Below are 15,317 nucleotides of genomic sequence, written 5' to 3'. Positions count from 1 at the left end.
ACTCCAAGGCCAGTGCTCTATCTACTGTGACACCTAGCTGCCCAAAGAATGGCAGTCATTCTGATCCATATCTCCCCAATTATCAATGAGGTTTTGGGACTGGATTAAAGTAGGATGGATGGACCATGAATCAATATTTATAGCATTTTATAGTATCAACAAGCATTTAATAAACAACTTAATATGTGCCAAGCATTGTGAGCAGAAGATGTAAGCATGAAGAATGAAAAAAAATCTTAATTCAAAATAAGCTTACGTTGGGAGAAACAGAAAGTAATGAATATTCAACAAACATCTACAACACAGAAAAATCATACCAGATGGTATTTCTTTCCACTGAGAAGTACCCCAAAACTGTGAAGTATGTGTTTGGGGAAAAAGATTGCTTGGGATCCTTAAGGAGTTCTGAGGGCCATGGTGGGGTTTCATAGTATCTTAGGAGGCAAACCCCCAATACCACACCATTTCCTTTTTCAGAGGCATATTACAGATAAGCTAGTCCAATGCTCTCATTTTATAGAGAGGCAAATTAAAGTTTAGCTTTTGCAAGGCAATGGGGTTAAGTGGCTTGCCCAAAGCCACACAGTTAGGTAATTATTAAGTGTCTGAGGCCAGATTTGAACTCAGGTACTCCTGACTCCAGGGCCAGTGCTCTATCCACTGTGCCACCTAGTTGCCCACAAAATTAAAGTTTAGTGAAGTGAAAAAACTCATCCAAACTCATCTGACACAGAGTAAGAACCAGTCCCAGGATCTGATTCTAAATCTCTATAACCTTTTCTTTTTAATTCATTTTTTACTTTTTTAAGCATCAAATTCTCTACCAACTCCCTCCCTCCTTCTTCCTTCTGCCCACCTTCCCATGAAAGCCTTATGCAAACATAAAGAGTCAAAAGCAAAACAAATTTCTAGACTGGCCACAGCCAAAAGTCTAAAGTCTCAATCTACACTCTATCTGGAGGTGGTAGCATATTCTATAGAAGCTAAAGACTAAAGTTTTAAGACTAAAGTTTAGGGGAAGTCCTCTACAATCAACTATGTGTTAGTACAGGATGATGCTAAGCAGATCAAATCAGAAAGAAAGAAGAGAAATTAAAGGTTATTCCTCTTACATTGCTGCCCATGTCGGTTTGAATCTGAAGACCAGTCTGAGTTTCTGTTGCCTCCCTTCCTTTCCCGGAAATATTTTTTACCCTGAAAGAAAGAAGTTTAAGTCTTAGAACTAAAAAGCAAACCACTTGGCAATTATTACCTTTCTTCCACTTTTAGCTGTATTAGAAGAATTCAAGGTCACTTTCTCAGTTATTTGAGACTGAAAAGTCTGAGGTTCTTAATAAAATAACCGCCTACCTGATTATAGTGCATATTGTCAGAGTGATCCCCAGGATCATCTCTACAAAATAAGAAACAAAATACACCCAAATTAATATACATTATCTACAATTTTTACACTATAATTATCACAAAAATATAGTAGGTTCTGCAGTTTTTCAGTACTTACATGTCTACTCACACCACTTCAATATACAATTAATTCTCTTCTTCCCACTTTGCAAGTGGGAAAATAGACCTAGACGCGAACCAGATCTGATGATATTGATGTTTATTCTTTGTTCTCAAAGAAGACCATGACATCAGGGAAGTAATATCACAACACATACATGAACTGGATTTGAGTGAGGAGGTACTGTGCTAACTCACCTCTCTCACTTTCTCCTCCAAAGCCACCTGGATCCGGTAGATATGAAACTGGATAACCAGAGATGGCCCTGGATGCAAGGCAGTCAGGGTTAAGTGACTTGCCCAAGGTCAGACAGCTAGTTAAGTGTCAAGTGTTTGGGGGCCAGATTCGAACTCCTGTACTCCTGACTCCAAGGCCAGCGTTGTAGCTGCCCAACCAGATGTCATCTTGTTGAATGGATGTCCAATAGATGACTTAGGGAAGTATGGAATCATAGCTGAGCCATAGAACATGTTATAATAACTTCTGATCTCACATCCCTACATTAGAGATTTAACTTTTTTTTAATGATATTAGAAAAGAACTGGTTGTTGGAAATAATTTCTCTCAAAGATGTAAAGCAAGAAATCCTTTGTGGAAGCTCTGAATCTAATAGAGTCTATACTCCCCACTGCTCTACCAAAATGTAGTGTGAAAGAAAGGAAGGCACTATCCCCAGAAACCAACAAAATAGTCAGAGGTCAGGGGCGGTGCTAATTGAACATACAAGAAACAAACAAAAGATGGGTAAGTAAAAGAAGCAAAGAAAGGTTAGGTGCAGTTCTATTTACTTTCCATCAAAGTATGCTTTTATGTTTTCCTCTTATTTCTTATTTTAGGTGTATGTCTATTATCTTATAGTTACCAACAATTTTAAAAAACCAAATTTTTAAAACTCTGAAAATCTGAAGAAGGGCTCCATTTTTTCAGAGATGGCAGGAAAGGAATAATTAACTGCCCTTTCCTCAGGTGATCAGAGCGAAAAGGAATCCAAAATAGAAGGTTCATGATGGTGGAACCAAATAGATAAAGGGAGTTAGGAACGTAAGCTGTCATGTGAGATATCCAAGTATCTTTGGGATTTTCTATTCCATCTCCTACAGCATTACAGATGAGAGAGCATGAAATGGAGATTGCCCACCTCTGCAAGGTTAAAAGAAGTTAACATTCCCTGTAAGCCAGAATTAAGGTGAAAGCATGACAGTTGAAAAATAAGATTCTTCCCTCTATAATTCTCAGTTGGGGATTATGCTGTAGTATGTTAAGTAAAAACCACAAACACACAATATGCTCTGGTATTCTATCCCCTAATATGCTAGACAATTAAATGGAAAGTACAAGCTACCAATTCTATAGAAAAAAAAGAAAAAGAAAATTGAGAATACTGGTAGGCAGTATCATCCACAGTTCAGAACTAGGGAAAGCTTGCTCCACAAACTAAATTACCTTCGTTTTCCTGTGGCAAGATTCACTGCCACCATTTTCCCATCAATACTGAATGGAGGATCCAGGTTCTGTAGAATCTTCACTACACGAACAGCTTCCTAGGAAAAAAGAGAGAGACTGTAAACCAAAGAAAGGGTATGGATATTCTGGAACATAACCCAATATTCACCATTAAAATTCTACAAATTTAGCTAATTGTTTCTTAACTTAGGTTTTTAATTATATTTCAAAAGGAAAAAAGGCTTAAACTTTCTAAGAGTATAGGTCAGAGTAATGGTTATAATTCCAACCCTGGTAATATATATCAGAGATTGATTGTATCTGCTTTGTTCTCTTCAGTTGACACTTAATCATTCTAGTTTAATACTCTTGTGATTCTAGAGCAGCTAAGTCAACAGAAATAATAATTTTATTCTGAATCTTTGTTATAATTTTTCAATTAGATACTAATAAAAACCCTTAAAAATAAAAAATCTTTGATGTCAATTGTACTACAAAAAAAAAATCTAAAACATTATCCTTCTATAGCCCATCAAGTATCAAATGTTTTACAATTATCTTTTATCTTATAGAATAAAAGTTACCAATACTAATCATTATCACCTCTTACTATCCAAATAAAGCGAGACATCTTACATATGGGGAAAATTAATGTTTGGTTTACTTGTCAAAAACTACAAATCAAAACAAGGGTGAAATAGGAAGATAATTCAGAAATTCCATCCTTCAATTCTTTCCTGGCTATATTACTTTGGGAAATCTATTATTGGAAAAAATTTCATCATTCTTCAAGATCCCATCAACCTTGGACTCGCCTCATCCCCACCCTCAAATATTTCCTCATTTCTCTCCTGGGCTATACTACTTTGGGACTTTTCCATCATGTCCCATCCTTATCTCTTACCTCTTTCAGCTTCCTTTTGTGTGAGGTGTTCCCCCATTGGACTGTAAGCAACTTGAAGAAAGGGACTGTTCTTTCTTAATAGTATCTGTATCCCTAGCACTGGCATTTAAGAGACCCTTAATAAACAGTAACAACTGAGACACTAATGCATTATTGGTGGGGTTGTGAACTGATCCAACCTTTCTGGGAGTGCAATTTGGACTATGCCCAAAGGGCAATAAAACTGCATACCCTCCATCTAACAATACCACTATTAGGCCTGTATCTCAAAGAAATCATTAAACAGGGGGAAAAATCCACATGTACAAGAATATTTATAGCAGCTCTTTTTTTGGTGACAAAGAACTGGAAATGGTGGGGATTCCAATCAATTGGGAATGGTTGAATAAATTATGGCATATGAATTTGATGGAGCACTATTGTCCCACCCATGAATAGCCTGGAAAGACTTCTATAAACTGAAGATGAATGAAATGAGCAGGACCAGAAGAACACTGAATACATCAACAGCAATATTAAGTGATGATCAACTTGCTCATCTCAGCAGTACAATGATCAAAAACAATTCTAAAGAACTTGAGATGGGAAATAACATCCACATTCATAGAAGAACTATGGACTCTGAATACAGAAACTTACTATTTTCAATTTTTAAAATGTGATTTACACTTTATGGGTTTTTTCCTTCTCATGTTTTTTTTTCCATTTTGTTGATTCTTCTTTTACAACATGATTAATATGGAGATAAGTTTAATATAATTATGCATGTATAATCTATATTAGATTGCTCTTTATCAGGGGAATATACAGTTAGGAAAAAATAAATTTATAAAAGAAAAATCAAAGTTTTTCAAAAATCTATGTGACTTCTTAAAATTAAAAAAAAAATGCTGACTGATTCATTCCTACATCAAATACATACTGCCTTCTACATAAGGCACTCTGAAATTACTGCTACAAAGAAAAATTAAGAAATCTCTCCCATGGAAATTCTAGTGCATTAGTTCCTCATATAAAACTTAAAACCCAATGAGCAGAACAAAGAGGAAGCTGTGTGATAAATGCAGCCCTCCAACACCCCAAATGACAAACTCCTCAAGCTTCCTCAATGATTTCCACCTTCCACCTTCTACCTTCCTGCCTATATCAACATCTAAGACAAGGGCAACTCACCGAGTGAGAATCCAGGTCAATGAAGCCATAGGTATGGCCCATGGGGCCAGTTCTATTCTTGATGATTCGGACATTGGAAGTAGAAAGTCTGACATAGGGCTCGAGCACTTCCACAATTACTTCCGGTGGAGTTGACCGATAAATTCGCTTAAGCATAATAGCTGGCAAGACCAAAAGGTGGCAAAAAAAAAAAAAAAAAGGAACAAGGAAGGAAAAAAGTCAAAAATGAATCTGCAAAAGTGGAATGAATACCTTGGCGGCTCCTTACAAATGCCAAGTCTTTGGATAGATTCTTTAACCTGTATGATAAGTATCTTTCTATTCTGAAACACTGAATTTACTCACATATAATGCTCTCAGAGATCAGGCCTTTTCCCTTTCTTTTAAGATTCAAAATCAGAAATCTGAAATGATGTCTGCTGCTTTTCTTATGTGATTCAATCTCTAATCATTTGAAGAATGCAAATTCATAGAATCATAAGCTTAAGAATGAGAAAAGTCCTCAGAAATTACTTGGTTCTCCACCCCATTCCTATTATAGCTAAGGAAACTAAAGTCCAGTGATAGATATGAACTCTTGGCAATCTGGAAAAACACATATATCCAACCTCCCTTTTCAGAATCATAGTTTATTACCTACATTCATAATCAAAGGAAATGTTAAATTTCATTCAAAGGTTAGAGAAGATAAAGGTGTCACTTTTCCCTAATACAAATTCATGAAGCCCTTGAAGTCTACCAACAGAAACCTTGAGGGTCAATGAATGTTAAGTATCATTACTTATGGTAGCACAGGTGATGAGTCGAACTAGGATCATACTGAAGCATTATATGGAAGCAGCTGTTGACCCAGTGGACAGAGTGTGGGTCCTGAAGACAGAACCAAGTTCAGATCCAGCTTCATTCACTTAATAGCCGTGTGACCCTGCAAGTCAAATGCTTACCTGACTCAGTTTTCTCATTTTTCAAATGGGGATAAAAATAGCAACTGCCTCACAGGGTTGTTGTGAGGATCAGAAGAGATTATTTGCAAAAGGTACTTAGCACAGTGCCTGGCACATAGTAAATGCTATATAAATGGCTATCCCTTTCCCTTGAATGTGACAGATGTAATGATATAAAAATCCCACTTTGCTTTAAAAATTCTATGTATAAAAGTGTAATTTTTAACAATTTTATTAGAATAAACACAGCTCCAGAAATAATATACTGTTCCTAATATAATTCATGAGAAAGAAGAAACCCCTAGCATCTTACTTTTGCTCTCCCCATCCTGGCGGGATTCTGCAGAAGGCTGCTCCTTCTCATTGTCTCTTCGGTTGGAGGCATCAGGGCCTTCCCTTCGAGAAGGATACTTTTCTGAGTCCCTCTTTTGCTCTTGGCCCAAGCGCCTTTCTCTCCCTTCTTCTCGCTTTTTTGTCTCAGGTTCTTTGTCAGGCTGTGCCTGAGGATGGCTCTGCTGCTTCTCTGGCGGTACTGCCGGCTGTGCTGGTGATTTCTGAGGCTCAGGATACGGAGCTAATTCCTGCTGACCCTTGACCTCTGTCAAAAGGAAATACAAATGATATTTCTACTATTTGGTTCCAAATTACAAGAGCTAGAATTCTTGTCAGGCAGCTTATATTAACTGCTATCTGAATATTTTTAATATTGTTTCATGAATACTGCTCTGAAATTCATTAATGGCTCAGAAAATAAAGTCAACATAATTCAACCACAATTAACTCTCTCAACCTTTCAAAGGAGAATTTTTTCTTATTTCTAATCCATTTATCATGACTCTAGTCTACTCTCCTTGCTACTGTAGCCTCTCCAAAACAGGATTAATCATTGACTCAGACTATAACACATTAAAATAGTTATTTTCAATAACTGTACTTTGTATGGAAGGCCATTTGAGGTTTTGTTGGGAAGCTGCAATTCCAGAAAAAAAAACTAATGAATCAAAAGGTGTAACAGTATACTCAGTGAAGACAGTTGTGGATATCCAGTCTCTCAAACTTAAGAAGCTTCGGAATTTACAAAAGAAAAGATTTGATATATGAATGAAAATATGAAAATACACCAACCCTCTCTTGGGAACTTGCAATATGAGCAAGATGAACGATATCCAACAGTGCTAACTTTACACTGCAAAGGAAAAGAGAAGAGATGAGCAAAAATTATTAATAAAAATATGCAAAGACCTTTCTGCACATGCTAAATGTTAATATATAGAGAGCTGAATAAAATTAGATATTTCACAGTTATTCTTGTGCTGATATCACAGAAGAGACAAGCCTAACCCATTAATCTTAAACTAAGTTCTTTGTCAGAAGGAAATCTTAAGATTTGCTTCTAGTTTTGGACAGGATGATAACTGTCTACATATATATTTAAAAGGGATTATTTTCTGTATTAAGAAAGTATAAACATTAAAATTAATGTTAAGACAATGAATACATAGGATAGGATACAGTATCTCCAAAACTGTGACCAGCCTTTAGTGGTACATAAAGATATACAGAATAAGTTAAGACATTACTCCAATTAGTATCAGCCAGAACCAAATAGAGATAAAGTTTACATATACCAATTACTCTTATAGGGTTAAGATAAAAATATACTTGGCAAAGGGGAGGTGAAGAATATAAACAGCTTATGCCTAAGTAGTTATTTAGGGAACATTTCTAGGGATATCCTAGAAGTGCTGCAAGAGAACATTTAAGATAAGTAGTTTCTATAGAGATCTTTGCTTCCTTTCTCTATTTCTATCAAAGGGACTGAACTGTCTCCATAAAGATGTTTTACAACATCACTCATTTTATCCCTAAGGAATAAAAAAATGCAGGGGCAGTCAGGTGGCACAGTGGATAGAACACTAACCCTGAAGTCTGCAGGACCTGAGTTTAAACCTGGCCTCGGATAGTCACCTAGCTATGTGACCCCATACTTAATCTCATTGCCTTGCAAAAAAAATTGCTAGTTTCCTGATCCTAAGTCTAATCTCAGGTTCAGGAGCAACATTCATCACATGGACAAAAATCCAATGATCCACACCAAGAAAGTTTCTAAAAATTAAAAGTAAGTTGGAAGATAATTTTTTAACACAGTAGTGAACATAACCAAGCAGAGTTCCATTTTTTTTTCCCCTTCTGGCTCTAGTGTCTATGTTATCTTATTCTTAGGCAAAGAAAAAGGGAAGAAGTCTCTCAACACATACCCGTTTACAGTGCCAAAAATCCGGGCTGGGTGAATACTCTAATGTCACCTCTTTGTCACAGATCTTTAAAGTTCCCTGTTGAGACAAATAGGTAAGTAAGTCATCAACATAAACTCCTTAGAAAATTGAGGTCTTTTTTTTTTTTAAAGGAAAGGGAGACAAAAGAGCCCTTTCTGTCACCAAAGTAAAGGATTTAATAAAAGAAGAAACTTTGTTCAGATAAAAAGTGAGTAAGTTGATCAAACTATAGTCCTTGGCCTACATGGCCTTGTAGACTGGTGCTTGGGAAAGAAAAAACTACTTCCAGCAACTTGGAGAAGAGTCAAACTTCTCAACCCTGGATCTTTCCATTGCGAGGCTGTACTGGGGCAGCCTGCTTTTCACTGAGGACATTCAGAGTGCCCTGATGAGTCCAAAGAAGGGTGCACTTTGCTGAACTGAGGTCCAGTGCCATGAATGAGAAGCTATGTCTTCTTTCTGGGGCTTGAGGAGTTCAGGAGCTTCCATTCCATGGCTAACTGGCCTCCAATCAGAAAGGCAATGAAATGGTATTAAATTTCCTTAGAAATGTAAAGCATAAGCATAAGGAAACAGAGGATCATTACTAACCACAGGAAATTAAGATGAAAGTTTTATAGTGGGCAGCAACCCTAGAACAGAAAATGATATCTGATGGTAGCATCACTCTGGCTTGGAGCCGGCAGAGTGAGCTCACCCCAAGGCCTAAGAGCAACAAAGAAATCAATAGGAAATGTTTTTTCCTAAGGTTGGTGCTACAATGAGTAGGGAAGACTCAAAAGGTTTGTTGATTACAAAGTTCCTTCACCTCTGACATTGGGTAAGTCAGAATGTTTTGTTTTGGTTTTTTGTGCCAGGAGAAAACAGGCACCCCAGAATAAAACAATAAGCCACAAATACTAAGAGATACAAAGTAGTAACTATCTCCTCACAAAAACAGCTTCTGCTTCAATTAATTGCCCTTCTAAACCATAACTCCTTAGGTACTTGCATTCTCAAGTATAAATAGACCTCTGTGTTCCATTAAATTTAGGTGTTAATTTATAAATAACAAGCCCATTCAATTGGGCTCCATTTTCTGGCTTTGATTGTAAAATTTGTAAAAAAAAATTGTCTTTCTTCCCATTTCTCAAACTGGAGTCAGTTCGACACCAAAAATAGAGTATGAACTGAAGATAGCATGAAAACAAAAGAAATGCATTCCCTTCCACCCATTACTCCTCTAGATTCCTTACATTAATAAAGAATCAGAGATCTGAAAGGGAAAAAAATTTAAGATCATTTTAAAAAAATGAATCAGTAACCTAATTCTGCTTGAAAAGTTCGGAGTACCAGAGAAAACAAAAATCCCTACAGGCATAAAATCATCATGATTCCTTTTCTACAAGGTAACTAATTATTAATAACATACTACAATAGAGTTTTAAGGGCTAAAAAATACTTTTCTTCCAATATCTATTAGAAAATAATATAAGAATTGTAATCTATTCTAGAGATGTGGACACTTAGGTGGAAGAAGGTAAAAGGGCCAGAGCCAGGACTCAAACACACAAAACTCATGCTTGTGTTAACTGTCACTGTGCTCCATAGTTAAAGGCATTGACAGTAGAAAGTGGGGCAGAGCACACCTCTTCTGCCCACTTTGTCAATGTAAATAATGGTAAACATAGGATCTTGCCAGGCATGACAATCATATTCATCATTTTTCAAATACTACTTGGTGATCAGAGAACTAAAAACCTTTAGAACTGAGGAGAGACAAGTTAAAGGCTTGTGTTCATTTTTTTAAATGTTTTTAATACAGCAATGTTTTGTTATCCATTCCAAGATGAAATTTTAGAACTTAGTCTATTAGAAGAAATGACTAAAGTTTAATAAAAACAGGTTTTTAATCCTACATTTAGTATTCAAACCAGAAAAGCCACAGAGCTAAGTACTACTTTCATAAATCATGCTCATAACCAGAAAACCAGATGTCTGACATTTATAGAAGGTTTTTTTTAAAAAAAATACATTCTTACAACGTTCAAAAATATTCAATCCAGGCCTAGTAAATAAACATCATCCCACATAAGAAAAGATGTTACCTTTTGCCCCTGGTTTTAATCTGTAATTTGTATCTTCTGATTTCACCATTTAGAAGCAACACATTATACATTTAAGCACTTCTAACATCAACTTGAAACGTCTTGCAAAATATCTCTCAAAATATTTTTGCTTGGGGCACTCCCTTTTCTTTAGGGCAAATCACTCCAGCCAACTCCAGCATGTCAATAAAATGAAAGCTTCTCTTCAATTATAGTCAGCAGAAACAAAGTTGTTTTTTAATCCCTACATAAGAATCTTCTACAACAGTTTTTCCTTCCCTTCCTTTTCTGACAGATTGTTAGTAAAAGTTGTAGGGTCAAAATGAAATCACTACTGGGAACCTGGAAAGTGTTATTAATTGCAATAATAAATAACAATTCAAAAACCTTAGAACCTAGCTTATCAGGTATTCTTTCAATCAGAAGTTTCTATTAACCAATGAGCTTTCTGTAGATTATTAGTCCTGGTGTGCTAAGAACATTTGATTGACCTTTTGTCAAGGTTATCTCTGGACAGGTATGATCAGAGAAATAAGATAGCAGCAAGGACAACAGCAGACAGAATTTAGTTGCTGATGAACTAACATGAGGACCACTCTCAAACAGTTTTTAATTCAATTCTTCACCAAAACTATGGGACCATTTTCCACATCAACTATCCTTAAAAAAGTAATTTTTGTTTCTTATTTGATTTATAAATTCAACATCACATTTAAGATTTGTTCTGCAAAAACAGAACAAGTTCTTTGTTTTAATACACAAAATTCTGACAAGTCTAAAAAATAACTACTGGTTGCTCAAGCAACTGAATTCAAAAACAAATATTTTTATTAACATCTACTATATACAGGGCCTTCTGTACAGTTACAGGGAAATACGAAGTAAAAAAGGTTTGCCCCTTACTACACATAAAAACATACCATATATACTTAAAAGGGCTACACAAATCACTAGAAAGATTCATAAAACTCTTCACTTATTTTAATCTCCAAGTCTGTAGATTAAAGGGATAGAAGATCCCAAAAGAGGCTTCGTGAATAAAGAGGCAACTGGACTGAATCACAAAACTTTTCCTCATCTTGAACCTGAAAAAACTACAAGAGTTAGAGAATGAAAACAAAAATTAACTTGGAAAAGTGTCCATATTAGCATCTTTCTATTCCTAAAGTCTACATGTAAGATACAATAACCCCTATTCAAATATAAAACTGTAGATCCCACAAGTGAGGCTGAAAGGTATGAAAGACATACCACCTGTGTGGCAAGAAAAAGCACAATTTTCTATCCCAAGAAAACCAAGATCTAATAATTGAGTTTGATTCTGAATATAGGAGCTATATTTCCATTGCCTCATTCAGTCCATTCCTGCTGAGAAATGAATTAGAGAAGGAAGATATTTGAAGAATCTTGCAGTCCAAATACTTATTTTATAACTCATAGAAATGACTGATTAGGGATTTGCCCAAGGTCACAATAGAATGCCAGCATTAGAATACAGGTCCTCTCACTCCAAATCCAGTTCATTTTATTGTATAACCATAGAAAGGACTTCTGCTTGATTCTTTATTATGCTCTCTTACTTTAAGTGACAGTTACGATTGCCACTGAAATTATAAAAGTATAAATAATGTATATAACTCATATTTATGCATGACAAAGGTTTAAAAAATCTTTTTCCATAACAACTTATGAAATAAGAAGCAAAAGTACTATTCTATAGATGAAGTTCAGCATTCAGAATCACACAACTATTAAATAGACTTCAAACCAGTCCAAATTCTGTTATATCCCAGGTATAATATAATTCCCTCAAGAAGATGGAGGGCAAAAGTTGAAGAAAGATTCAAGTACAATTAGACAGACACACAAACATGGCACCAATCTTGGTGTAGTAGCATCATTTTTTTTTTTTAACAGAGTCAGTCTTAATAGAAAAGAGAGCCAAAAGATCTGGAATAAGTATGCAAAAGTCTTAAGAATAAAGTTCCTAACTAAACCACAGAGAGATCAATTTGTTAATGGTTAGGGAGTTAGTTCTAATTAGAAGGAATAAATCCTACTTTGAAAGGATATTATTTGACTTTTGTCTTAGTTATAATATCTATGTATCTTGGTCATAAATAAAAGGAAGTATTTATACTGTAAACACTGAAGCTACAGAACTTGTTACTCCCGAAGTGGCAGAAATTGAAACTATAAGTATTTTATTTAAAAACATCATTTTTAAATTCATTCCTTTATTACTGCATTTGAAGTTACCACTCATATTTAAAATAGTAACCACATAGTCTAGAATGTATACAATGTCTTCATTTAATCCATTTAAAACCTCTTAAGTTTCACTAAACAGACTCCTCAAATATCTAGTGTATATATATATATATATATACACACACACATATATATGTACATGTATATACACACACACACACACACACACACACACAGTTAACCAATAGATCTGAAAAAATATCATTATTATTCTGCCTCTTATATTAGCCTAATTAGGCAGGAAACTAGGAAAATGCATGAAGGTTAAAGAGATTTTTTTATGAGATATCTAGTAGGTCTGCCACATGAGGCTGACATCATAGAACTAAACTTTGTCACCACTGTCTAAAACAAAACAAATCAAAAAACTGTCTTAAAGTATTATTACTTTGTTCTTAAGTATTTACCAAACACCTTTTACATGGATGGCTAAGGAGAGAATTCTTTAAAAATTTCATTTAAAATTTTATTTTTTAATGAACAAAATTAGATTTTCTCTCCTTCCCATACATCTCTTGTCACCCACCATCCCACTCCAGTAGGGCTGGGTGGAAATATCAAATACACATAATTAAGCAAAACAAATTCCTGCACTGACCATGTCCCATGACTCCAGTCCACATTTCTCTGTTGTGATACAATACTTCTTTACTGGTCTTCTGTCACTATAATGATTAGAGCTCTTAAATTTTTCCAAGTTGCTTGTTTTTTCACTATTATTGTTAACTGTATAAATTACTCTCTAAGCTCTATTCACCTCATTCTGAATCAGTTCATCTAAGTCTTCCGAGTTTTCACTAAAACAAGCCCTTTCATTGCTTATGGAATAATAGTATTTCATTATATTTATATAACATAATTTGTTCAGTCATTCCCCAAATAATGGGACTCTTCCCTTTGGTTTCAGTTGATACTATTAAAAAAAACCCCAACTACTTTCACAAACAGTTCCCAGTTAATTTCCAGAATGGCAGAAAGAGCTCCATCAACTGTTTATTAATGTTCCTCTATTTCTGCAGCTCCACTAAACAGTTTGGTCAAATTTGTCAATTTTCATAGGTGACAAAACCTCAGATTTGTTTTAATTGCATTTTTCTAATTATTAGTGATTTGGAATATTTTTTTATATGGCTATTGACAGTTTGAATTTCTTTCTTTGAAAACTGTCTACATGTTACACATTCTCCATTCATCAGAGAATGGCCCTAAATTCTTATTAATCGAAAGAGTCCCTTACATGAAACTGAGACCTTTTTCAGAGAAACTTTATACAAACTTGTCAAGATGCCCCCTCCACTCATTTACCTGTTTTTGTTTGGGCAAAAAACTTTATGTAATCAAAATCAACCATTTTATATTCTGTATTTCTCTTTTCCTTGTTTGTGATTTTCTCCTTTATCTACAATCCAGAAAGGTAATTTTTTTCCTTGCTTCTCTAATTTATGCAACCTTTTATGCCTAATTCATTTAACTATTTTGGAATGTTTTAGGTGCCAGAATATACTTAATTTCTGCAAGACTGTTATCCAGTTTTCCCTGAGCATTTCTGTCAAACAATAAGTCCATACCTTAGCAGCTTGGGATTTTTGGATTTATGGATCATTAGGTTACTAGGTTCAATTGCTCCACCCTGTTGTATATATAATCTATTCCACTGACCATTATCTGTTTTTTTTTTAACCAGTTCCAAATTGGTTTAATGATTAATGCTTTACAGTACAGTTTGGGATCTGGTAAGCTTAGGACCTTTTCCCTCTGGTTTTTTTCATCTTTGAAATTCTTGGTCTTTTGTTTTTCTGGATATTTTTAGAGCTCTATAAAATAATTCTTTGATAGTTTGATTGGTATGGTATTGAATAAATAAGAGTAGTATTGTCATTTTTATTATACAGATTTTACTTACCCATGTTCATTTAGGTCTTTATTTCCATAAAGAACAATTTTGTAGTTGTAATCACATAGTTCATGTGTTTGACTTTCTAGATAGATTCTCAAATATTTTGTTACATCCTGTAATTATTTTGAAAGAATTTATGTTCTTTTTTCCTGTTTGTGTTTCATTGGCAACATACAGAAATTGATGATTTATGTGGATTTAATTTATGTCATGCAACTTTGCTTAAGTTATTGTTTCAATCATTTTTCATTCTCTACAGTTTTCTAGAACATATCTGTAGAAACCATTATCTGTTTCATTTTTATCTATGAACCATTTTCCCCCAAGTATAAGGACATACCCATTTTTGAAAAATTTGGCGTCTAAAAACTAGAAGTCTTATATAGTGGTTGTTGATTTTTTTTAACTTTTCTCACTTTTTCATGCTTGTCTTCGTGCTCATTGTTTTACATTTATTATCAGTATATTTGGTTGTGTTTTGTCATTTTCTGCCCAGAAATGGCTCAGAAAAGATTTTCATACAGTGTTGAATTCAAGTTAAAAGTGATCCAGTTTGCAAAAGTGAACAGAAATCATATTTCTGAATGTAAGTTGGATCCTCCTCCAACTGAGAAAGCAACCCAAGACTAAGGGGAGAAGAAACCCTACAGAAAACACCCTAGCAGAAGGCTGTAAGTCATCCAAATGGCCTGATTTAGAGAGGGAACTGAAGATATGGATTGAAGAGCAAAGAGCAATTGGAATTCCTGTGTTCCCAAAGATGAGGCAAGAAGAATTGCTGATGAAAAAGAAGCTACTGATTTCAAAGGAGGACACAA

At 34.9% G+C, this 15,317-nt stretch overlaps 1 protein-coding gene across 4 annotated transcripts in view; it reads right to left on the bottom strand.

Moving 5' to 3' along the window:
* RBM6 (RNA binding motif protein 6) overlaps window positions 1–15,317 on the bottom strand; it is a 98,107-nt gene that overhangs the window by 12,373 nt on the left and 70,417 nt on the right. For all 4 annotated transcript variants that reach the window (XM_074197987.1, XM_074197989.1, XM_074197988.1 and 1 more), the window contains 7 exons: window positions 8,227–8,301; window positions 7,094–7,154; window positions 6,282–6,566; window positions 5,025–5,185; window positions 2,948–3,045; window positions 1,351–1,393; window positions 1,113–1,194 (listed from right to left, as the gene is read on the bottom strand). In XM_074197987.1, the coding sequence (XP_074054088.1) occupies window positions 1,113–1,194; window positions 1,351–1,393; window positions 2,948–3,045; window positions 5,025–5,185; window positions 6,282–6,566; window positions 7,094–7,154; window positions 8,227–8,301 (805 nt within the window). The remainder of the gene's footprint in view (window positions 1–1,112; window positions 1,195–1,350; window positions 1,394–2,947; window positions 3,046–5,024; window positions 5,186–6,281; window positions 6,567–7,093; window positions 7,155–8,226; window positions 8,302–15,317) is intronic.

Source organism: Macrotis lagotis, chromosome 8 (assembly GCF_037893015.1).
Source record: "Macrotis lagotis isolate mMagLag1 chromosome 8, bilby.v1.9.chrom.fasta, whole genome shotgun sequence".
In the NCBI taxonomy this organism is placed as follows: Eukaryota; Metazoa; Chordata; class Mammalia; order Peramelemorphia; family Peramelidae; genus Macrotis; species Macrotis lagotis.
This window is presented reverse-complemented; position numbering and strand designations above follow the sequence as displayed.